We start from the raw sequence: 26,343 nt of genomic DNA, 5'->3' as shown, positions 1-26,343 counted from the left end.
GCACACAAAGTGTTCCTCCGGTAAACGGGAGTTGCATAATCTCATAGTCATAGGAACATGTATAAGTCATGAAGAAAGCAATAGCAACATACTAAACGATCAAGTGCTAAGCTAACGGAATGGGTCAAGTCAATCATATCATTCTCCTAATGATGTGATCCCGTTAATCAAATGACAACTCATGTCTATGGCTAGGAAACTCAACCATCTTTGATTAACGAGCTAGTCAAGTAGAGGCATACTAGTGACACTATGTTTGTCTATGTATTCACACATGTATCAAGTTTCCGGTTAATAGAATTCTAGCATGAATAAGAAACATTTATCATGAAATAAGGAAATAAATAATAACTTTATTATTGCCTCTAGGGCATATTTCCTTCATAAATAGTCTGAAACCCGGCGGTCTGAAGCTCCTCTCCTCCGTCGGACCGATGTCGCCGCGTGGCGCCGCTTCGACGGGCAGCGTAGTGCCTAGCCCGACTATTTAAGCCGACCGCAGACACCGAAATCCTAGCCCTCCACAGTTTCCTCCTCCCGTCCGCCACCGTCGGCACTTTCCACTCCGCATCCGCCACCACTAGTAGCCATGCCTCCACGCCGCCGGGTAAGGAGCTACCCATTTCTAACGCCAGAACCCCTGCTGCAGCTCCTTGAGCTGATCCGGGTAAAGCACGAAGCCTGGATCGCCGCGGGGCTACCTTAGGATGTAGTGGATCCGGAGGAGGAGTTGGAGGAGGATGTGGGAGACGCTGGGGATGCAGATCTCCAGGCGGAGCAGCAGGCCATCCTTGATTCCCTCCGCTTGGAGTCGGATGCGGAGGCCAGACGCCGTCGTCAGCAGGATATGGAGGCGGAGCACGCTGCAGAGGAGGAGGAGATGCTCGCCTACATAGATGAGGCCGGGGGGGGGGGGGGGGGGGGTGGAGGACCTGGAGCCCTCCTACATGCCCGTCCACCCGGCGCCCGGCATCGACGTCGTGGACATCTCCGACGACGAAGGTTAGCTAGGGTAGTACGTAGGATTTCTTTTCCATGCTTTGTATGGATTTAGGGGTTGAAATATGAGAGACTCGGATGCATAGTAGCAAATTTGAGGCGTGACCTGTTGCGTTCACGGGCGTTTGAGGGATCAGATTTGTCATGTCCGGCTGTAGATGCTCTAAGGATCTAAACGCTCTTATATTTCTTTACAGAGAGTGCATGTTTTCTTAAAATTTAAAAACTGGATCAAAAGTTCTTTTTTGGCTTAACGAACTAACGATTTGCCGGGAGAGAAAAAAGAAGAAACATTCAAACCGTGTGGGCCAAACCGTAGAAACCGGTATGCGGTTATGGTTTAAGGGCTGGTAACGTCGTGCATCTGAGCTTGACTTTGACAATTCTTCGGAGCCCAGTGCCAACACGGTGCAGAGAGGGAGCGACGACTGACCAAGACAATGGCGCGGAGCCTAGTGGCCACTGGCCTAAGACATTTCCACAAACACCTCGAGCGTGCGCAGATAAAAAAGGCTACCACCGATAAAAAAGGCTACCTCCAATATCCTCTTCCTTCTAGCTAGGGGAACATACTCATAGTGCAGCAGTGAGTGATCATGGCGTTCACGGTCGTGGCCAATGTGGCCGCGGTGACACAGCTCATCGGGCAGGCGACCGGGCTCATCTCTAGCATCATTCGGGCGGTGGCGACGGCACGCCAGAACAGGCGGGAGTGCGAGAACCTCGCGCTCCGCCTGTCCATCATCGGCGACGTGCTGCCGCGCCTGCCGCGGGACCCGGTGGTGGAGCGGCCACTCAAGGAGCTGCGCACGGCGCTAGGCAAGGCGCACGAGCTCGTCCTTGCCTGCCAGGACAGGAGCGCCGCCAACCGCTTCTTCGGGGCTCGCCGCCACGCCGATAGCTTCAGGGAAATCAATGCCAGGATCTACTTCGTTCTCAGCCTCTTCCCCATGGTCAACTATGCCGCCATCACCAGCCATCTCGCTCGAATCAGTCTCGAACACACATGGGTGCCGACGATGATCACCGTGCCATCGCCAGGCTCTCCCTCCCTGCAGACTCTGACGGTGGTGCCCGATTACCCCTGCATGTTCTCGTGGGCGGAGATTGTAACGGCGACCAACAACTTTGCCGACAAGCTCAGCCGAGGTTGGTCGGGGACGGTGTACAAGGGCCGTCTCCACGACGGCCCGGAGGTGGCCGTTAAGGTGCTGGACAAGCACAAGCCGCACGACACGTTCGTGCCGGAGCTCGTGATCACCTTCCGCCTCCGCCACGACCACATCGTGCGCCTCGTCGGCTGGTGCGAGGAGGAGGACGACCGCATGTTCGTCTACGAGCATATGAGCAACGGCACGCTTAGAGACCGCCTGCAGCACCCGGGCGGTGGCTCTAGCTCGTCGGCGGCGACTGCGCCCTGGATGACCCGCGTCGCGGTGCTGCTTGGCACGTCCCGGGCCATCCACTACTTGCACTGCGGCGCGCAGCCGGTGGTCATCCACCGCAACGTCAGCTCGTCCAACATCCTCCTGGACATGAACTGGACGCCGCGCCTGTCCGGCTTCGGCTCAGCGGTGTATCAAGCGGCGGGCCAGGAGCGCGGCGGCCAGCTCGTTGAGGAGGTCGTCGGCACGCCCGGGTACATCGACCCGGAGTACAGCCGCACAAAGCGCGTGAGCACGGCGAGCGACGTGTACAGCTTCGGGGTGGTGATGTTAGAAGCGCTGACGGGTGAGGATCCGGCCACCCTGCAGCTGGACTCCATACGGACCGGGAAGCTAGCACTGAAGGATGTGCTGGACCGTCGCCCGTCGCTGGACCCGACGCTGCCGCAGATGGAGGCGCTGGAGATCGTGGCGGACACGGCGAAGCGCTGCCTCTGCCTGTCGCGGATGGGCCGGCCGGACATGTCCAAGGTCGTGGCCAACCTCGAGGAGGCGCTCGTGGTGATACGCAGCCATGAGCCAATGTCCATGGCACGCTTAAGCCTCATTAGACGGAGAACCAGTGAGAATTAACTAATTCTCAGTCAAACGGCGAATAAAGCATTTGTATCCAAGGTTTTGTTTGTTGGTTTGCCCCAAGAAATTGTGATGCCGTTCGAGAAAGAAAATTGAATATTTTAATTAATATGGATCACATATGGACTGAAATGAGCGAATGAATAAAACCAAACGTGTCTACGTCGTGAACGGAGCCTTTTTATCTATCATGAAAAGTAGTTTCATATTTTATCTATTAGATATTTTATTCTATAATCTTGGTCAAACATTTTGAAATGGTTCACTTGCATAGAAATCAATACACCTTACTTTTTCATGGGGATTCCGTAAATATCCCATTTCAAAAATTGAAACAATCGGGGCTTTTCGGAGATTGGATGCAGTTACTAATTCATGATCTGGCATTCTAAAACGCAAGGAGTAGTATTTTTTTTTTGCCTCCTTCCTCCATCCTCTCCTTGGACTAGGTTTTTTCCCTAGCGGATGTCCCCTTCTTGTGTTTTCCTCAACCATGCCCCAATCCTGGCGCATGCATGGGCTACTCAGAGCTTCTCCAACCCACAAATGGAGCTCCTTTATATCCCATGTCCCTCCCTCGCATGATGCCCGAGCACCGCTGTCCTTAGTCCGCAAGCTTCATCTTTCGCCGGCGTCCTTCTCGTCTTGATTCTCCTCACCAACATTGTCATCACCACCGTCGAAGCATTCACGGCGACACCACTACCTCCAGTCCTCCACCATGTGAAGTGTATTGTCCATCAGAGTGTTCACGGGAAACACGAGCCTACCTGGGCCACTTGAAGAGCAGCATTGATGCACGACAGAAACTCGAGGAGAAAACGAGAATATGTATCTTTTGTAGCTATTATGGTATGTAGAAAGAGTCAAATTTCCCTGTCTACCAACTGGACAACAACTAACGTCAATGATATATTTTCGGTACCATATAACACATGTTTTGTTATCGAAATTGACGACCAAAAAACCCGTGCCTGACTCAACACCACCACGTAGCCGTGTTTATGCAGGACGTGTGTGCGCGAGGCCGGGGGACAGGCGCTCTGCCACTAACGGCGGATGTCGGCCCTGCCCGGGAATGCGAGGGACGTAGATCAAGTGCCTAGCTAGGCTCAAAATAATAGTCTCTCCATCTTCATATTAGTTGTCGCTGATTTAGTAAAACTTGTACTTAAACCCAATTTATAAGTATTATTTAAGTTGGGTTTAAGTACAAATTCAGTAATTAACATTCCAATGTGAGTTTGGATTCTAATGTGCCATAGGTTCACTATTTGCATTATTCCAATGTATGTATGGATAGACTTGGTCTCTAAAGCAACTAGCACCGTATAACAAATTAAGATTCCTTATAGAAACCTAGCAACTACGCGGCGGGCTACCTCCACTTGCACTACTACGACTACTTCCGGTTGTTGATTAAGGGATTGGGAACACTTTGTACTCGTACTCACGTAGTACAGTCACTGATCCATCATTTAGTTGGCGGTTGGTGTGGGACATGCGCACGCGGTGACGCAGCTAGCTCGCTGGGAACGCGTCCAACCTCGTCCGCAAGATCATTCGGGTGGTGGACACGGCAACAAGAACATGGTGGCATGTCTACGGGGTGGACATGATGGTCCATGGATCATCCTGAAATTTTCACATGGCTTATGTAACATAGAAAATAATTGAAAAAACTGAATATAAATAAATTTATGTAGATAGTTTTACAATTGGACCTCCCTAGTTTTTTCACCCAGCCTATACGCTAGAGATATATTTGGCAGCTAGAGATTACACGGGGTTAGATATGAATGGTTTTGATCCTATCTCTACGAGGATTCTTGATCCTCTAAGTATTGTACTCAATATATATTCGACCCAAGGCTCATAATACACACAATTGTGTGTACTATTTGTGGTTCTTGTGGTTTGCTTTATTTATAAAGTGGGGCGAAAGCCTTTTTTGGTATAATACACAATGCTATAGAGACAGTTATAGTTGTAATTGCAAAGGCATGAAGATGATCATCATGCATTGGTGGACCTTGATGTTATGTTGTAGACGAAGAAGGTGTTCTCGGCCAAAGGTGTTGGGAGGAAGAGGACACGACAATACCATATGACATAAGTATAATGAATTGTTTGTGATGTTAATCACTTTTATGCACGCTGTTTGATGCACGGTAGTATCATGTTGTTTCATTTTCTTATTATTTTTTCCAGTGAGCTGTAAGCAATACCCGTGAATTGTTTGTGTTCGTTGCCAACGGACGCGTCCCTGCGTGGTTGCAACGCATCTGTCTCTCTATGTAACCAACGCCTCTCCAACATGTATACGTACAAAGCCAATCACCAATGAAATCATTAACCATTCATTCATTACTTTTCATTCTTCACAAAATAGATGGGAGGTCAAAGAAAACGTTCGCTATTGTAGCGGAGAATTGGTGGTTCGCCAGATAATTAAATGGATATCTAAACGATATGGAGACATTTTTGTAGTCTCGCTAATTTTCAGCAATCCAGGCGTCCCCAAGACATTGGCTCATTGCTGCGTATCATCTCGAGAGCCGTGTGGAGGCTGGCCACGACGCCAGACATGGCCGGCCGGTCCTGCCCGCGCGGGGACAGGCAGTGGCTCGCCGTGTGTGCCACGAGATCCAGCGCATCCAGCTGACGCCGCGTCGGCTTCGGCGCCGGGAGGCCATCCAGCACACCCCGCAGCCTTCCGTTCTGTATGCGCGGGAGCGCGGAGTGCACGAGGAAGGTCACACCAACGCCGTTAATGACCGGCGGACTCCCCGTCAGCACCTCCAGCATCACCACCCCAAAGCTGTACACGTCACTCGCCGGGCTCACGCGCTCCGTGTCCATGTACTCCGGGTCGACGTACCCCAACGTGGGCACGAGCTCCGCGAAGTGCTCCCTGCCCGCCTCTTGAAACACCGCTGAGCCGAAGCCGGACAGGCGCGGCGTGCAGCTTGCGTCGAGGAGGATGTTGGACGAGTTGACGTTGCGATGGATGACCACCGGATCCTCGCCGCGGTACCACGCCCAGCAGTACCTCCACGCGGGTCTCCCAGGACGTCGTCACCGGCGACGAGCTCGGGCCACCGCCAAAATGCTGCAGGTGCTCTCTAAGCGTGCATTTGCCCATATGCTGGTAGACCAGCGTGCGGTACTCCTTCTCCGTGCACCAGCCGACGAGGCGCACGATGTTGTCGTGCCGGAGGCCGGAAAGGATGTTGCTCTCCGCCACAAACGCGTCCTCCACGCTCTGCCGCCCGTGCTTTTCCAGCACCTTCACGGCCACCTCCGTGCCGTGGTGGAAGTGGAACTGGAGACGACCCTTGTATACCCTTCCCGAGCGGCCCCGGCCGAGCTCGACGGCAAAGCTGGTCGACGCTGCAATCTCCGACCACGTAAGCGCCCTGGGGTTATCGGAGGAGATGGAGCTTACCTGTGACTGCGACACCACCAGCTGAGTCTGCAGGGAGCCAGAGCTGGGCGCCGTCGCAGTCGATACACGGATGTGATTTGGAAACGGTCATACGCCGACGGCCAAAACTATGCCGACGGCAGCCGTCGGCCTACTTGGAGCTATGCCGACAGCCTAGTCCTGGCCGTCGGCTTATCCTGGCCGTCGGGCTACCCTGATCTATGCCGACGGCAATGCGGTCGGCATAGTTATTTTTTATATGTGTTTTTTTACATTTGTTTTTCTGCTTTTTTTACATATGTTTTTATGTTTTTTATGTATAATATGAATATATATGTAGTTTGTAATTTTTTTCCATAGATTATGAATATATATATAGTTTGTATTTTTTCGAGCACATTAATAATGTGCCGTCATGTTCTTTTGAATATAGGTCCTTTTATTTTATTAAAATAAAAAACAGCTATGCCGACAGAAGTTTTGTGGCGGTTGCAAACGCCCGGCACCCGTCTCCGGAGTGTGACCCCCTCACATCCGCGGTGTGCCCCCCTCACGGACGGCGCCGCCGCCGGCATCTGGAGGGCGGAAACAGCCGCATCGGGTCTATACGGAGGGGACGTTGCTCCCAAGTGTTTCTATGGGATGACCTACCACAATCGGGTGGTGTTGTGGCATGTCCGAAGAGGCGGCACTCATCTCCGGGGCGTGCCCCCCCCTAACGGACGGCGCCGCCGCCGACACCTGGAGGGGGGAAACGGACGCACCGGGTCTACACGGAGGGGATGTAGCTGTCGGTTTGGCCCGGATGTTTCTCCCAGGTGTCCCTCTGTGCTGACCTGACACAACCGGGTGGAGAGGTCCACTGGTCAAAGCCCGCCCGTGGGAAGTCAAAGGGCTAGATCTCGTGGTCAACCGCTCTAGGGTTAGGCGGGACGGGGGCCCTGGGGGGGGGGGGGTAGAAATGCCACCGGAGCGTCGCACCGGCCCCTCATACATGGGGGGGTGGTATTGTGGCATGTCCGAAGAGGCGGCACGCGTCTCCGGGGTGTGGCCCCCCTCACGGACGACGATGACACAGTAGTAGACGTTTTGCGGTAACGGTGCGGCGTGAATATTATTAAATATTCGGATCGCGATAAAATCATGAGTTTTTTACACGACGTTGGAACATGTGCTATAGGAACGAGGGTAATTTTTCATAATTTTTGGTTATGGAGAAGTATCCGAACAATTCCCTCTACGCGGATTGCCCTTCGCATGTCTACGACTGTGGCCGGCGGCCTCCGTGGGCTAGCATGCCGCCAATCTTGCGTACGCGGCTTCTCACAAGTCTGAAGGTGCTGTGGCGGTTGCAAACGCCCGGCACGCGTCTCCGGGGTGTGGCCTCCCAGCTCACGGACGGTGCCGTCGCCGGCACCTGGAGGGGGGAAACGGACGCGTCGGGTCTACACGGAGGGGATGTAGCTGTGGGTTTGGCCCGGGTGTTGCTCCCAGATGTCCCTCTGTGCTGACCTGACACAACCGGGTGGAGAGGTCCACTGGTCAAGCCCGCCCGTGGGAAGTCAAAGGGTTAGATCTCGTGGTCAACGATTCCAGGGTTAGGCGGGACGGGGGCCCTGGGGGTAGCAATGTCACCGGAGCGTCGCACCGGCCCCTCATACATGGGGGGTGGTGTTGTGGCATGTCCGAAGAGGCGGCACGCGTCTCCGGGGTGTGGCCCGCCTCACGGACGGCGATGACACAGTAGTAGTCGTTCTGCGGTAACGGTGCGGCGTGAATATTATTAAATACTCGGATCGCGATAAAATCATGAGTTTTTTACACGACGTGGGCACATGTGCTATAGGAACGATGGTAATTTTTCATAATTTTTTGTGATGGAGAAGTATCCGAACAATTCCCTCTACGCGGATTGCCCTTCGCATGTCTACGACTGTGGCCGGCGGCCTCCGTGGGCTAGCATGCCGCCAATCTTGCGTACGCGGCTTCTCACAAGTCTGAAGGTGGTGTGGCGGTTGCAAACGCCCGGCACGCGTCTCCGGGGCGTGGCCCCCTTACGGACGGCGCCGTCGCCGGCACCTGGAGGGCGGAAACGGACGCGTCGGGTCTACACGGAGGGGATGTAGCTGTGGGTTTGGCCCGGATGTTGCTCCCAGATGTCCCTCTGTGCTGACCTGACACAACCGGGTGGAGAGGTCCACTGGTCAAAGCCCGCCCGTGGGAAGTCAAAGGGCTAGATCTCGTGGTCAACCGCTCCAGGGTTAGGCGGGATGGGGGCCCTGGGGGGGGGGGGGGGTAGCAATGCCACCGGAGCGTCGCACCGGCCCCTCATACATGGGGGGTGGTGTTGTGGCATGTCCGAAGAGGCAGCACGCGTCTCCGGGGTGTGGCCCCCCTCACGGACGGCGATGACACAGTAGTAGTCGTTCTGCGGTAACGGTGCGGTGTGAATATTATTAAATACTCGGATCGTGATAAAATCATGAGTTTTTTACACGACGTGGGCACATGTGCTATAGGAACGATGGTAATTTTTCATAATTTTTGGTGATGGAGAAGTATCCGAACAATTCCCTCTACGCGGATTGCCCTTCGCATGTCTACGACTGTGGCCGGCGGCCTCCGTGGGCTAGCATGCCGCCAATCATGCGTACGCGGCTTCTCACAAGTCTGAAGGTGTTGTGGCGGTTGCAAACGCCCGGCACGCGTCTCCGGGGCGTGGCCCCCCTAACGGACGGAGGGGGGAAACGGACGCGTCGGGTCTACACGGAGGGGATGTAGCTGTGGGTTTGGCCCGGATGTTGCTCCCAGATGTCCCTCTGTGCTGACCTGACACAACCGGGTGGAGAGGTCCACTGGTCAAAGCCCGCCCGTGGGAAGTCAAAGGGCTAGATCTCGTGGTCAACCGCTCCAGGGTTAGGCGGGACGGGGGCCCTGGGGGGTAGCAATGCCACCGGAGCGTCGCACCGGCCCCTCATACATGGGGGGTGGTGTTGTGGCATGTCCGAAGAGGCGGCACGCGTCTCCGGGGTGTGGCCCCCCTCACGGACGGCGATGACACAGTAGTAGTCGTTCTGCGGTAACGGTGCGGCATGAATATTATTAAATACTCGGAAACAACGAAAGCATGGCGGCCAAGTTTAAGGCGGTCCTCCTCCTTATGCTCATCCTACAGGCCGTGGCGGCCGCCGCCGCCGCCGCGGCCACCATAGGGCAGCTACAGTCGGAGCTGCAGGCAGTCGCGAAAGGGCAGCAGGTACCTGGACACAAACTGGTGCATCCTCCATCCTCACTATCATGAGGGCCTAATCTAGTGCATTCTATTAAAGTTTGCCCAAATATTATTAAATATTACTATGTGTTTATACAAAGAAATAAATTTGGTAGGGGGGCCATTGGCCCCCTTTGGCCTCACTAAGCTCGGCCACTGTCAAATGTATATTGACCTGTTCGGCATCTCCAAACGCACGCTTGCATGAGCTAGCTGCTCTATCTGCTGCATTGTTTGATGTATATTTTGGAATACAGTAATTTGGGCTCGTCTAAGTTGGGGTTACATTAATTTCTATCCTTTCTTTTCAATTCTCATGCAATACAGTAATCAAGTTGGACAAACATATTTCTACACTCCCAAATTATGAACTCTCTCAAAATAGGTTGAATGTGCATCATCGTTGTTGAATGAGCAGATAGATAGGATGGGAGACACGCGCATGGCATGGCAGTGTGTCGACCGTTATTTTCTATCAACTTTTCGGATGGCAAACGCATAAGTACACACATCAATGGCATTGTCGTGCATGCCAGTGTGTTGACCGTTATTTGCTATCAACACTCCTCATGGCCATTTTCTTTCCTCTGGCTGCTCGGCCATAACCATCGTCACCTCAATCTTCGAGGATGATTCATTTCCGGCGCACTTGGTGTTGTACGGTCATTAGTTGTTGCGCATAACTTGGAATTTTGTGATAAAACAGAAGAAGCTAAAATTAGGTCGCGAGACATCTAACCACCCATTGGTTTTGGTGCACATATGCTCGGCCGGTGTCTATGGCATGCAGATCTATATATACATATAGTAGCATTAAGAAAAATTGGTCACCCATCGATATATGTCGAGGAGTCGAGATGGAACAAACAATTGAGAAGCAAATACCCTAGCTTTCACTAATTAATGTCCATAAACTTACAATTGATCGACCAGTCGTTTGTATGTGGAGGTGGATTAGTGAAAGCTAGGTTGCTTGCTTCCTAAAAGATTGCCCTAATTGTCAACCTCGTCATATTGATGACGAATCCGTCATGACTGCCGCTTGGAACATAGCCGGTAATTAATGTTCACTGCCGCTCCGTTGTTTTGTCCATATTGACATGTGGACCTCATGTGTCATCATCCCTCTTCCCTATTCCAGCCATATATGTTGTCAACCTGGCCCATCTCCTTTGTCCCTTCTAAATATTGGTTGTTCAACAGCTAGACCGAAAAATGGGTAACCTTCACACTTCTTCCGTAAACAATAAACACCGGTGTCACTATATTTTTAACTCCAGATGAAGTCCTATTTTAAAACCATTAAGAATAAGATCTGGATGACATCACAAACTTTACATAGATTTTAGTATTCTTAATAAAATGGAATTTTTATTTTCTTTATTTTGCTCTTTTATACTACCTCTGTCCTGGTTTATTGGTCTCCTTTGTATTTTGTGTCAAATGTTGACCATATATTTAGTTAACAAAATGTTAATACATGTCACAAAAAATTATATGGTTCGATTCATATTTGAACATAGATTCTCATGGTATAATTTTTTATGACATGCATCGACATTTTGTTAGTTAAATCTATGGTCAAAATTTGACACTAAATATGAAGGGGACCAATAAACCATGACGAGGTAGTAGCAAATAGATGACAACATTGCGGAGGATTTCGACGAAGGACTCAGCATCAACAAGTTATGTTTGGCCAGGCAAGCACCCTATCTGATCATGTTGAGCATATTTAAAAAAAATCCTTGTCAAATATGCATTTCTAAATTTGCCATAAATGTTTATTTCATGTCCAGAAATGCACTTGGATCCCAAGGAATCAACAATTTATACCCTTAATAGTAGGACTCCAGTTTTGTATTTTCCGTAATAATTGGCATTCACATAAAATCACAGGACTTGGGATAGAGGTTGCCTTTACTCAAAATTATCTTCTCAAACCCTTAGAAGCCGTTTTATTGATGGTGTTACTGTAAGTGCATCTAGTGCCATTCCTAATTGGTTTTGGAGTATTGACGACAAACCTGGTTGAGGGACTAATGTGTTTGTGAGAATTGCAGGATAACACAGGTAGTAGTCCCTCATTGATTCGGTTTACCTACCGGATATGACCCCTAAAAATGTATGAAGACATTGAAGACAAAGGTGGTATGTGAAGATATTCTTGAAGACTATGACATGAAAAGACATCGCGTGAAGACTATGGAGCGCGAAGACTTAGTTGTTTCGTTGTTTCCTCTTCTTCTTTGTTGAGTCATAGGAACCACCGTACTGTTAAGTGGGGTCCCAGTGAACAAAGTCAGAGTGACTGAAGAGATGCTCAACCAAATCCTATGTCTTCGAGCAAAGACAATGAGAGCAAATCTTATCCAGAGCTGGATGAGTCAGCTTTACTTGTAGCCCAAGTAAAGTTGCCGCGTGTGTTTGAAATCTGACCATTGAAACACGTGTCAGTTCCTTAGTGACCAGGGTCATTTCGGACAAATCAGGTCGGGTTGCCTAGTGGCTATAAATAGCCCACCCCCTACACCATAAATTGGTGGCTGCTCAGAGTTAGTGCACAGCTTTTGTCGTTTGAGAGCAACACACCTCCGAAGCTTTTGAGAGAGAGAAATCCTTGCGAGGACAAAGCCCAAACACCCAGAGCCAAAGAGTGTTAGGCATCACTGAAGTCTTTCTGTCCGCGTGACCTAAAGACTTGTTACACTTGAGGACTGTGAATCCTCCAGCCGGTTAGGCGTCGCGTTCTGAGCATCCAAGAGTCATTGTGGATTGCCGGTGAACGAAGTCTGTGAAGGTTTGGAAGTCTACCTTGAAGACTTACCAGAGTGATTGGGCGAGGACTGGGTGTCCTTAGCTCAAGGGGAATAAGGTGAAGACACGGTCTTCTGAGTTAAATCTCAGCCTCCCTAACTAGACGTACAGTTGTCACAGCAACTGGAACTGGTCCAACAAATCATAGTCTTCATCAAGTGACTGGTTCTATCCTCTCCCTCTCTTTACTTACAATTTGTCTTCGTGAAGTCATTGCATGCTTGCACTACCTGTTTGACTTTACTGTGTGACTACTATCATTGTTTGGCTTCATACCATCTTCCATCCTAATCTTCTACCTATCTGCTATTAGTCTTCGTGCTTTCACTTCATTGCATACTTGACTATGGCTTGCTTAGTGTAGTCTAGCTTCCGCTGCATATCAATAGGTTCACTTTTATTGTTTGTCTTCAAAACTCTCATGTTTTGAAGACTTTTGTAAAAATCGCCTATTCACCCCCCTCTAGTCGATAGCTAGCACTTTCAATTGGTATCAGAGCAAGGTACTCCCTTGTTCTGTGTGATTTGGTTTAACCACCTGGAGTTTTAGCTATGTCGACTGCAGGGAGAATCAAAGTCTCCGCTGCTTGCCCCGTCTTCGATGGAACTGAATATCCCTACTGGAAGAATAAGATGCGCATGCATCTTGAAGCCATTGATGTCGACCTCTGGTATGTCATCAAGAATGGTGTTCCCAAGACTGGTGAAGGCGTCACCCCTGCTGATGTCAAGAAGTTCATTCAACTAGATTTCACTACCAAGAACATCATCTGTGGTCATCTGACCAAACGACAGTATGGCCGTGTGAGTGCTCTGGAAACGTCGAAGCTAGTATGGGACTGGCTCTCCAAGGTTAATGAAGGCGTCTCAACCCAGAGAGATCAAAGGATCAGTGTTCTTCACAACCTATTCAACCGCTTCAAGAGAAATGACAATGAGAATGTCCAGCTCACGTTTGATCGCCTCACTGACATCACAAATGAGCTTCGTGCTCTCGGCGCCACTGAGATCACCAAGCATGAAATCGTCAAGACACCGCTGAGATCACTTGACATCTCGTTCGACACCCTTGCCCTGATGATACAAGAACGCCCTGACTTCAAGACACTCGATCCGTCTGACATACTTGAGAGGCTCAACACACATGAGTTCCAGCTATCTGAGAAAAGAGATATCTATGGTCCCAACTATGGCCGGACTCGTGCTTTGAATGCAAAAGTTGTTTCCTCATCTGAAGAAGAATCTGACTGCAGTTCTGGTGATCCTGAAGACGTTGGAAAGGAGCTTGCTATGCTTGTGAAGAAGTTCCAGAAGTTCACTAAGAAGAAGGGCTTCAGAAAGTCTTCACGATCCAGCTCAAGAAATGATGAAGCTTCCACTCATGACTACAAGAAGAGAACATGTCACAGGTGCAAGAAACCTGGACACTACATCTCTGAGTGTCCATAGTGGGACAATGAGAACAAGAAGAAGAAGAAGAAGAAGAGCAAGGAATATGATTCTGATGAAAAGAAGAAGAAGAAATCCTCAAAGTCTTCTTCCAAGTCTTCGTCCAAGTCTTCATAACACAAGAAGAGCTCATCTGGCAAGGCTCGTGCTTTTGTTGGCAAGGAGATGGATTCAGAGGAGGAGTCTGCTTCTGAGGAGGCGGAGGTGGAGTCTGAGGAGGAGTCCGACTCTGGCGTTGCAAGTTTGGCTCTAGCTACAGACTATGTTGCCAAGTCCATCTTCAACACTCAAGACAATGGCCCCGTCACCAACGCTGATGCTAATGACAAGGACGACTCTGCTCCCACCTACTGCTTCATGGCACGTGGTGCCAAGGTAAAATCACGCGATGCTTACTTTCAAACATCAAGTGAAGATGACTCCGATTGTGAATCCAAACCCAGCTACAAAACACTTGCTAAAATTGCAACTGAACAACCGAAAGCTATGGAACATACTCAAAAACTATTAGACAAAAGCGATGACCTGTTGGATGCGGAAATGACCCGTTCTCAGTCCTTAATTGAAGACATAAAAAATCTTCATGTTAAGTACCAGGAACTTGAAAGTCGTCATGAAACGCTCTCAACCACTCATGAAAAGCTCTGCTATGATTATCTTCAAAGGAAGCAAGAGCTTGAGAAATTGAGAGCGGCTCATGAAGATCTTCAAAAAGAGAATGAGTCACTTCGCCCTCAACAGATCAGTTCCGCTCAGGAAGGATTTGAACCACCATGTCTAAAATGCGTTGAGCGTGATAACGCTACTTCTGTTGCTGAATGTTCTACTGCTGCTATTATTGCAATATCTTCAACTGTTGATGTGGTAACTAACCCCTCTGCTGAGGATACCACTACCATTGCTGATGAAAATGCTAGGTTGAAGACATTGCTTGAAACATGGATGTACAAAAGTCTCAAAGGGCATCAGACACTGTGCGATGTCCTCAAAAAGAAGATTCTGAACAGAAACCCTAGGAAAGAGGGTGTTGGGTTCGAGAGGAAAATGAATGTTGATGGCTCCTACTGGAAGCCTGAGCAGTACCCCAAAACCACATGGGTTGCTGCAAAGGAACCTTCAGTGGATCCATCCACCTTATCTGGCTTCACTTGTGCTAACCCTATTATCATTGATGAATCCTTTGATGCAAACTATAAACTATTTAAGAATCAGAATGGTGAAGTGTTTGCCGGGTATATTGGTACTAACTGCAGGAATGGGCCACCTATGAAGAAGATCTGGGTTCCCAAAAGTTGTCTTGAGAATCTTCCTATGAATGTCATCATGACACCACTTGGGAAGAAGACAAATCCCAGACCAAAGGCTTCATACAGATACAGGACTCAACTGAGTCACCCTAACGCCAATGTTTTGCAGGGAAATCATACTCAAACTTATGAATATGAGCGTGTTTCTTCAAACCGCTATGTTCATAAAACTAAGAACTTTTCTGCTTATTCATATGAGTATCATTCATCTCGTGCAAGGCTATTTGCTAGGGCTCCAAAGCCGAAGTTCTCAGATGCTGCACTTAGACTCATTGCTTCTAAGCCACCCCTGAAGATGTGGGTGGTTAAGAAGAATTAACTTTCTTTTGCAGGGAAAGGTCTCCAGCCGGAAATCAAAGGCGTCTGATGCTATTGCTGGGGACATAAAATATCTTGTAGGGCGCAAGATCAAATGCCCAAATGGTCTCATTATGTATTTTGTTCCTGAATCGTTTGCCAATCATCCTATCAGTCCTTATCTTGATCTAAGCTTTGATAATCCTCTTGCCCATCAAATGTTTATGCTTCACAATACTCTTGGTGAAGCCTATCCCCCTAACTGTACTGTAGGGTATGACACCTCATGCTTCAGAATGGATTATGGACAGCGGATGCACTAATCATATGACTGGGGATCGAAGTCTTCTCATGGACTCAACCTTACGTCCATCTGACAAGAGTCACATCACATTTGCTGACACTGGTAAAAGCAAGGTATTGGGTCTAGGTAGAGTTGCAATCTCAAAGGATCATCACATGGATAAAGTGATGCTTGTTGAATCCCTTGGTTTCAACTTAATGTCCGTCTCAATGCTTCGTGACTTGAACATGATTGTGATATTTGGAAAATATCGTTGTCTTGTACTAATGGAATCTGACAAGTCTCTATTCTTTGAAGGGTACCGGAAAGATGATCTGTACATGGTAGATTTCTCAGCAGGACCACAACTTGCAGTATGTCTTCTAGCAAAAGCTTCAGAGTGCTGGCTCTGGCATCGAAGGCTAGGGCATGCTGGCATGAGGAACTTGCACACTCTCGCAAAGAAGAAGCATGTCATAGGCATCGAGGGCGTCAAGTTCAAGAAGGATCACTTGTGCGGTGCCTGCGAAGCTGGAAAGATGACTAGGGCCAAGCATCTCTCGAAGACAATCATGACGACATCTCAACCCTTCGAGCTGCTACACATGGACTTATTTGGCCCTACTCACTACTCTACTCTCACTACTACTGCTTGTCTCTATGGCTTCATCATTGTTGACGATTATTCTAGATATACATGGGTGCATATAATTCTCTACAAGACTGAAGTGCAAGATGTCTTCAGACGCTTCGCCAATCGTGCCATGAACAATTATGGTGTCAAGATCAAGCATATCAGAACTGACAACGGCACAAAGTTCAAGAACACCGGCCTCGATCTTTACCTGGATACATTGGGCATCACTCATGAGTTCTCAGCTCCGTACACACCTCAGCAGAATGGCATCGTGGAGCGCAAGAACAGAACGCTCATTGAGATGGCACGGACAATGCTTGATGAATACAAGACTCCAAGAAAGTTCTGGCCTGAAGCTATTGATACTGCATGCCATGTCATCAACCGTGTTTATCTTCATAAGCTTCTGAAGAAAACATCCTATGAACTCCTCACTGGTAAGAAGCCAAATGTCAGTTACTTCAGAGTATTTGGTGCTAGGTGCTGGATCAAGGATCCACATCACACTTCAAAATTTGCACCGAAAGCACATGAAGGTTTTATGCTTGGTTACGGAAAGGATTCGCACTCCTACAGAGTCTTCAACCTCTTTTACTATAAAGTGGTTGAGACTGTGGATGTGCGGTTCGATGAGACTAATGGCTCGCAAAGAGAGCACCTGCCAAATGTGCTAGATGAAGTTCCACCTAGTGAATGCATCAAGCTAATGGGAACTGGAGAAATCATACCGTCTGAAGCACAGCCTGAAGAGGAACTTACCATTTCTACACCTAATCAACCAGAAGACAACGCTCAGCCCGAAGACAATCCTCCTAACAATGACAATGATCAGCAAGAGCAAAATCTTCGTCCGGTTCATCCTCGTGTTGCAAATGAAGTACAGATTGAGAAGATAATCGATAGCATCAATGCGCCTGGTCCACTCACTCGTTCAAGAGCAACACAACTAGCAAATTTCTGTGGGCACTTTGCTTTTGTCTCAATATCTGAACCCAAGAAAGTTGCTGAAGCCTTCATGGAACCTGAATGGATTCAAGCTATGCAAGAAGAGCTTCAACAGTTCAAGCTGAACAATGTCTGGGAACTTTTCAAGCGTCCTGACCCCCGCAAGCACAACATAATAGGCACAAAATGGATATATTGCAACAAACAAGATGAGCATGGTCAAGTTGTCAGAAACAAGGCTCGTCTCGTTGCTCAAGGATACACTCAAGTTGAAGGGATTGATTTCGATGAAACATTTGCTCCTGTGGCTAGGCTTGAAGCTATTCGCATACTGCTAGCCTATGCAAATCATCACAACATCCTGCTGTATCAAATGGATGTGAAGAGTGAATTTCTCAACGGAAAGATTGAAGAAGAAGTGTATGTTGCACAACCTCCTGGCTTTGAAGATTCAAAACATCCTGATATGGTGTACAAGCTAAACAAGGCACTGTATGGCCTCAAACAAGCCCCTCACGCTTGGTATGACACACTCAACGACTTCCTGAAGAGCAAAGGCTTCAAACCTGGTTCCCTGGATCCCACACTCTTCACGAAGACATATGATGGTGAACTGTTTGTGTGCCAAATATACGTGCATGACATTATCTTCGGCTGCACCAACCAGAAATACAGTGATGAATTTGGAGACATGATGCAAGAGCAATATCAGATGTCCATGATGGGTGAGCTGAAGTTCTTCCTTGGTCTTCAAATTCGTCAACAAAGCAATGGCATCTTCATATCTCAAGAGAAATATCTCAAAGATTGCCTGAAGAAGTTTGGAATGCAAGACTGCAAATGTTACACGACGCCAATGCCAACCAAGAGTCATCTGGGTCCTGACGCAAATGGTAAAGAGTTCGATCAAAAGGTATACCGCTCCATGATTGGTTCTTTACTTTATTTATGTGCATTTAGGCTAGATATTATGCTTAGTGTTTGCATGTGTGCTCGATTTCAAGCGGCACCAAAGGAATCGCATCACTTAGCTGTGAAGCGAATTCTTCGATATTTGGCTTACACCCCAACATTAGGATTATGGTATCCAAAGGGCTCAGAGTTTGATCTAGTTGGATTCTCGGATGCTGATTATGCTGGTGACAAGGTGGATCGCAAGTCTACATCAGGCACATGTCAATTTCTGGGACGATCACTTGTCTGTTGCTCTTCAAAGAAGCAAAACTGTGTATCACTCTCCACTGCTGAATCTGAATACATTGTTGCTGGATCTTGCTGCGCTTAGCTTCTATGGATGAAGCAAACACTCAAAGATTATGGCATCCATCTGAAACAAGTACCACTCTACTGCGACAACGAAAGCGCCATCAAGATTGCCAACAACCCAGTTCAGCACTCAAAGACAAAGCACATTGAAATTCGTCATCACTTTCTCAGAGATCATGTTATGAAGGAAGATATTGAAATCATTCACGTCAACACTAAAGAGCAATTGGCAGATATCTTCACAAAGCCCTTGGATGAGAAAAGGTTTTGCAAGTTGCGGTGTGAGCTAAATATCTTGGAATCCTCGTATGTCCTGTGATCAGGCACACATCCTAACACCGATGCATGTTGATGACTTAGATGTGCAACACACGAAGTAATGTATATCTTCAATCAATGAAGACTTACACTCTGAGTGTGAATACATTAATGCCGAATTCGACTTCGGAGCGCCACGATAATTGTGCGCCATGTCTGGGTCTAATACTTCCTATATGGTGGGTAACGCCACCACCAAATTCTTCTTTTTGAAGTGTTTTGCTCATGGCGTTACATTTGCTATGTCTTCGCATTTGGTTTGTCTTCAATATCAACCTGACTTCATGTTTATCTTCACTATGTTGATTTGGTGTTCTGTCCTCTACAACATTCACTTATAGCTATGTCTTCTCGTTTGAATCTTTTGAACTAAGTGAATGTGATCGGACCCTAACCTCTCTATGCTTCCTATCTCAAACTCTATCTATCCAAATCATATGCATTCTGTTGAAACAGTCGAATGTCTTCTCTGCGTCCTTGTCAGCAGAAGATACAGAGACAAACATTAAATCCGTTTTAAATGCTTAATTCTTATTGCCTGAAACCCGGAGAAGCTGGAACGACCACCCGACAGTCCAGGCGGGCGTGGGAACGTGGGACAACTCCCAATGTGTTGCATGTTCGCCACGTGTCCCTCAGATGTGAACCGCTAGGGGCACCTGCGTAATTGCGCTGTGCCGTCCCTTTCCCTATAAATGCACATCCAATCGCGGCCAAAATCCTTCTTCCACCTCTCCAACTCGACAAACCCCAGCGCCACCGCTAGCTCTCGACGATGCCGGCGACGAAGCGCTTAGCTGCCGCGACCTCTCCGACGCCATCTTCACGCCGGCCGCAGACATCGTCTTCTCCGCCGCCACCGTAGGTGTCCTCCGTCACCAAGTTAGGGCACGGAAGATCGAACTGCTCGGCCTCATCTTCTACTCCGTCTAGCAGTTCATTGTGTGGTAAATTAAAATCCTCTTTTTACTGTCTTTTTGATCCTATAGATTCATCCTTTCTACCAAAAGTGGTTTCTGCCTCCACAAATTTGGATCTATCCTGTCTGCATCTCATATGATGCCTAGTATATTCACTTATGCTTCACACGTAGTTAGATTCCTCACTTGTACTTATTCTTGGATTCGTACAAATCTGGAACCAACTCTCAACATATAAGTGAATGTCTTCGCGCTATGAGGTCAATGTCTTCTAAACTGATTTATCTTCAAAATCTTCTGAGAATGCATATGATCTCTTCCCCTTCCCTCGCATCTCTAATGCTGTCACAGGTACATGTCTGTGGGAGAACCCCTTGGTTCTCATAGTCTGCATTCATTTGCAGAATTCTTACAGCATCATATCAACTCTCCCGAAGCCAGTTCCTGTCTGACCAGCAGACGGAAGCCTTTGACAGTGTTGAAGCCATTCAATCTGAACTTCGTGGCAACAGATAAGTCTGCAAGGAAGGGTGGCAGACAGCACCGCGGGAACACATCGAAGGATTTGCCACCAGACCTCTATGAGCTGTACAAGACAGATCCAGAGGAGGACTATAATCAGCGCAAAACACGAATCCAATGGATTCGAAGATATTGGGCAGAACAATTGTACAAGTACAGGTTCGTGACCCAGGAATATGCTGAGAAAAATGCCATCAAGCGACCCTGGGGAGACATCTTGTACAAAAATCTTCCACCCAGGTCCAGAGCTGAAGCCATTGATCAAGGCTTCTACCCTTGCATGGTCCGTGGACCGCAGCCCGCTGATGCCGACCCATCTTCATTGCTATGGTCTCGTGACGACAATCTGTTCAAGCGCAACTTTTAGTTTGCCAAGAACTCGGCCAAAGAAAACAAGAAGTCGCAGGGATTAGACTTCAACCCAGGTCCCTCTGCTCCTCGTGCCAATGGCACACGCGAAGCTGAACCCAATCTTCTTGGGCCCTTCTACAACCTAGAAGGTCTCATCACTCATATTATGGTTCAAGGGACATACGTGGATCAACCTGCATATGACGCTGATTCTGACGAAGCGCCTGCACCACCGAAGCCTAAGAAGCTGAAGAAACCCAAGGCTTCGAAGCCTTCCGCCGCACCAAAAGCTTCGCGAGCGAAGCCTCTGGCCATTGCTCCTCCTGCACCAAGTGTGCAGTCTGAAGATCTCTCACGCATCTCCAAGTCTGACAAAAAGAAGAAGAAGCCCATGCACACTCCTGGTCCAGCTCTGACCCCTGCTGCCGTTCTGAGGAATGAGAACGACGCCATTGATCTGTCAAGTGACGACGATCTTGCTGATAATGCTCTTGAGCAGCTGATAAAGAGCAAGCAAGAGGCGGAAATCTTCAATGATTTGCCTCTCTTTGATGTGGAAGTATTAAACAACTTCATTGATGAGTGGTTTGACACCCCCAATCTCAACTTTGATGATCTGCAACTTCCCATTGGGCTAAGCATCTCCTTCCATGGCGCCATTGCTCCTGAGCTAGCTCTTGCTCAGAAAATTGTTGAGCTGAAGCACAAGATCGACTATGAAAAGGCTCAGTTCAAGAAGCACATGGCCAAGCTCAGCGTGACAGACGTCCAAAACTTCAAGGTCATGCTGCATGAGCTCAAGGAAGCGTTTCACAAGAAATGTGAAGAAGCCAAAGGTTCTCGAGAGCGCATGAAGATCCTCGCTGCCAAGTGTGTTCAAGCTTACAATGAAGCTGAGAAGCGCAAGGCACTTGGGCGTCCTGGCATCGACCCCAAGATGGCTGCCAAGCAGAAGAAGCCTACTGTGGACCAAGCTGAACCATCCAGGCGGGAAGAACCTCGCATTGTCTTCCCAGCCAGTATGACAGGCGTGAAGCCTAAGGTCCCCACAGTGGCTTCAGAGCTTTAGAAGACAAGGGCAGCTGAAGCCAAAGCCAGAAAGCGCAAGACCAAGAACACCACTAACGATGCTCCACCCACCAAGAAGCGCAAGACCAAGAAGAAAGATCGGGCTGCTCCCACAGAGCCCCTTGTCGTCGAGCCAATTTCTGTTGCTCGTCTTGCATCTGCACAACAAGAACGTCGCTTGATAGTTCATGAGCCTGCTTCCCCAGAGGCTCCTGAAGCTGAAGACATTCCAGCTATATACCCCACCGCAGCTGAAGACATTGGTCATCAAGACAATGTTGAAGATGATGAAGTCCTTCCTCAGATTGAGCACAATGTGGTATCATCGCCTGTTCTTACGAACAACGAACTCATCAGCATTGGTCGTCCTTTGAGGCCAATTGCTCAGGATGACTCATGGGCTGATCACCCTCAAGACTCCCCCCGTCTAGCAGAAACACCAACTACTCCTCCAACTCAAGTCACCACTCCGGTGCTTGAAGATGATGACTTTGAGGCCCAACCTACTCCATCTCCACAAGTGTTGCCAGCTTTCCACAGGCTTCGCAAGGGACCAAGGGCTCAAGTCACCTTGTCGAGTGTTCCAGAAGGAGAAGAGCGCCAATCGGTTTCACGCCAAGTATTTCCTGAAGCCTGTCCAACTGTGAACAACCCTGAGTCTGAAGCCAACGCGGTTGAAGATATTCCGGCTGCATCAGCCGATGACCAAGAAGAACCAAGAGTTGAAGAAGTTCGTGTTGCTACACCCCCGTCCAACCCTGAAGTTGTTCTCGAGGAGAACGTGTCCGACCCTCCAGCTACTCAAGTGGAGGTTAACAACATTGAGGCGACCACCAACACCAACACTGAAGCCAATGACGTTGTCATGGCTGAAGCTAATGTGGCGCCTGAAGTCAATGTGGTGCCCGAAGTGATAGCACCTGAAGTCAATGCTGCACCTGATGCAAATCTGCAGCCTGAAGTCACTGCCACTGCTCCTGTACCGCCTCCCAGGCCACATACTATCCAGCAAGCATACAATTATGGTCAGTTGGTCACTGTCAGATGGCCTATTCTGGTTCCTCCACCTGCTGCTGGTCTGCAATTTGATTACCATGTCGAGCACAGGCCTCAGGTCCAGAAGCCTAAGCCAAGACTGCCCAGGTTTCCAGGTACTGCCACTTCGCCAGGGTCCTTCAATGCAAATGGCTTCATTGCGCACAACACTTTCTTTGATAGTGCCAAGAACCCCTATTCCAAGCCAAAGATTTCATCAGATCGGTTCTGGAGCTATCAGCAGCGCAGTTATTATTCTTGTGTTCTTTATAACCAAGGGCGCATCTTCCCTCATATGCGTCTTGGCTGTGAAGCCATTGCTGGATTGCCATGCCTTGAAGAAGCCCTTGACTACTTCCGTGATGCTGGATTGCTGAATTTTGTGACTGATAAGGAGCATTGGAATGAAGAGCTTCTGCTGCAATTCTACGCCACCCTCCACATTCGCGGCTACAACAGGGATCCGAAGACATGGGTCCTTGAGTGGATGACAGGCAACGTACACCATGAAGCTAAATCTTTTGACATTATTGAGCTCACTGGTCTGCCCACTCCAGGTGAACTATATGAACCTGGTTGTCAGCTTCACCGCAATGCATTGGAGAGCATCTTTCAGAAGCCAGAGCCCAACATGAGCCAAATGTTGAGCATGATGAAGCCTCTGCCACATGACGCTGATTACCCAAAAGAGTTCTTTGTTGAAGACCTAGAGTATCTGCCCCGCACTATTTATCATATCATAAGGCGAACTCTATGGCCTGTCAAAGAACATTCTTCAGCAGCGAAACTTGAAGGAGCAGTGAAGACTTTGGTCTTTTATATCTTCAACGGCATCAGCTTCAATGCTAAAGACTTCTTTATCAGGCAGTTGGTTGCATCAGGCTCTGATCTCTTTGGACTGAAGTTCTACGCTCCATGGGTTATGCGCCTCATCAAGCTACATTCAGCTGTCAACTATCAGCCTTCTGCTCGCAACCATCTGATCTTTTTGCCTGAAGTTGATATGTCAGTTGAAGCCATATACCCAGAGCCTGCCAAGGAGCCCGTTTGTCGTCACAATGCTGATCACCAAAGCTTCACACAGCCCATTGAAGGAGTCCAGGCAGTCACTCGTGTTTATCCTTTGGCTTACACGCTTACCTCACCGTGCTCAAACTGAAGCCACTGAAAGCACTATTGCTCAAAGGCCTCGGAAGCGATCTCGTGTTCTCAATGACCGAGAGCTTCTCGTTGCCCTGCATCAGAAACAGGATAAGCATCACTACTGGCTGAAGCGGCAGATGCAAAGCCTCTTGGTGGACATCAATCGCATTCGCAATCTTGCCACCAAGAATGCCTTTGTTACACATGAAACCTGTCGGAGGTCATGGAAGAGTTTGACATTGCTGAGTGCTGAAGCAGATCTTCAAGACGATGGCTTCACTGAAAGATTCAAGTTTGACTCCACTCCTCCAAGGAATGTTGTCTTGCGTCGAACTCCCTATCTTGAAGACTCTGATTATTCCTCCTCAGCTGCAACGGTGAATGCCCGAGTCCTAGATGATCAAGATGATGCTACCTCACCACCTCCAACTTCAGCGCGTATCGACACTGCACCAAGTTCTTCTACACCGCCAAACCCCGACGCCGACCCTGCAGCTTCACCTACTCCTTCTGGGAACGAGTAGAGGCTCTATGTCTTCAAACCTGTTTGGTCCTTACTGACAAAAGGGGGAGAAACATATGAGTTGATAGTCTTCAAGCGGGTCCATATGGGCAGTTGTTTTATATATTGCCTAGTGTTTACAACTCTCGCTCTTGATACATTTGGTTCTTTGAGTTGTAACACTTAAACTTGATGGACGTCTGCTACGTTTTCTGCTATACTGTGATGCGATGATAAATTCCGCATGTGCGATGATAAATCCCGCACTAAGTCATATTGCAGACGTCCATTTTTCATTATGCATGTCATTATCTTCGTTATATCAAATCATGCATGATGAATTGTCTTCATAAGTTGAAGAGGATCTCCATAAGTACAACCTGCCATGTGCATTTGCATTCCAAAAGCAAATTACTTATATGCACATTTTCAGGGGAAGCCTTTTGCTACTTATGGAGACAATACCTTATCTTTTACAATTTCACATACTTTTATCCCCGTTGAAAACTTCAACCAGTTTGTCATCAATCACCAAAAAGGGGGAGATTGTAAGTGCATCTAGTGCCACCCCTAGTTGGTTTTGGAGTATTGACGACAAACCTGGTTGAGGGACTAATGTGTTTGTGAGAATTGCAGGATAACACAGGTAGTAGTCCCTCATTGATCCGGTTTACCTACCGGAGATGACCCCTAACAATGTATGAAGACAAAGGTGGTATGTGAAGATATTCACATTGAAGACTATGACATGAGAAGACATCGCGTGAAGACTATGGAGCACGAAGACTTAGTTGTTTCGTTGTTTCCTTTTCTTCTTTGTTGAGTCATAGGAACCACCGTACTGTTAAGTAGGGTCGCAGTGAACAAAGTCAGAGTGACTGAAGTGATGCTCAACCAAATCCTATGTCTTCGAGCGAAGACAATGAGAGCAAATCTTATCCAAAGCTGGATGAGTCAGCTTTACTTGTAGCCCAAGTAAAGTTGCCGCGTGTGTTTGAAATCTGACCATTGGAACACGTGTCAGTTCCTTAGTGACCCAGGGTCATTTCGGACAAATCAGGTCGGGTTGCCTAGTGGCTATAAATAGCCCACCCCCTACACCATAAATTGGTGGCTGCTCAGAGTTAATGCACGGCTTTTGTCGTTTGAGAGCAACCCGCCTCCGAAGCTTTTGAGAGAGAGAAATCCTTGCGAGGACAAAGCCCAAACACCCAGAGCCAAAGAGTGTTAGGCATCACTGAAGTCTTTCTGTCCGCGTGACCTGAAGACTTGTTACACTTGAGGACTGTGAATCCTCCAGCCGGTTAGGCGTCGCGTTCTGAGCATCCAAGAGTCATTGTGGATTGCCGGTGAACGAAGTCTGTGAAGGTTTGGAAGTCTACCTTGAAGACTTACCAGAGTGATTGGGCGAGGACTGGGTGTCCTTAGCTCAAGGGGAATAAGGTGAAGACACGATCTTCTGAGTTAAATCTCAGCCTCCCTAACCAGACGTACAGTTGTCACAGCAACTGGAATTGGTCCAACAAATCATAGTCTTCATCAAGTGACTGGTTCTATCCTCTCCCTCTCTTTACTTACAATCTGTCTTCGTGAAGTCATTGCATGCTTGCACTACCTGTTTGACTTCAATGTGTGACTACTATCGTTGTTTGGCTTCATACCATCTTCCATCCTGATCTTCTACCTAGCTGCTATTAGTCTTCGTGCTTTCACTTCATTGCATACTTGACTATGGCTTGCTTAGTGCAGTCTAGCTTCCGCTGCA

At 48.4% G+C, this 26,343-nt stretch overlaps 1 protein-coding gene and 1 pseudogene across 1 annotated transcript; one reads left to right on the top strand and one right to left on the bottom strand.

Moving 5' to 3' along the window:
• Nucleotides 1-1,539: 1,539 nt before the first annotated feature.
• Nucleotides 1,540-3,190, top strand: LOC109786647 (probable serine/threonine-protein kinase PBL21). Its single transcript, XM_020345226.4, has one exon. It carries the CDS (start codon nt 1,596-1,598, stop codon nt 3,015-3,017), a length of 1,422 nt encoding a protein of 473 aa, XP_020200815.1. The 5' UTR covers nt 1,540-1,595; the 3' UTR covers nt 3,018-3,190.
• A 2,026-nt stretch (nt 3,191-5,216) lies between these two features.
• Nucleotides 5,217-26,343, bottom strand: part of LOC109786650 (probable serine/threonine-protein kinase PBL22) — a 35,955-nt pseudogene continuing 14,828 nt past the window's right edge.

This window comes from Aegilops tauschii, chromosome 3 (genome assembly GCF_002575655.3).
Source record: "Aegilops tauschii subsp. strangulata cultivar AL8/78 chromosome 3, Aet v6.0, whole genome shotgun sequence".
Taxonomy (NCBI): Eukaryota; Viridiplantae; Streptophyta; class Magnoliopsida; order Poales; family Poaceae; genus Aegilops; species Aegilops tauschii.
Note: the sequence above shows the minus strand (reverse complement) of the source record. Positions and strands in the feature narration are given on the sequence as shown.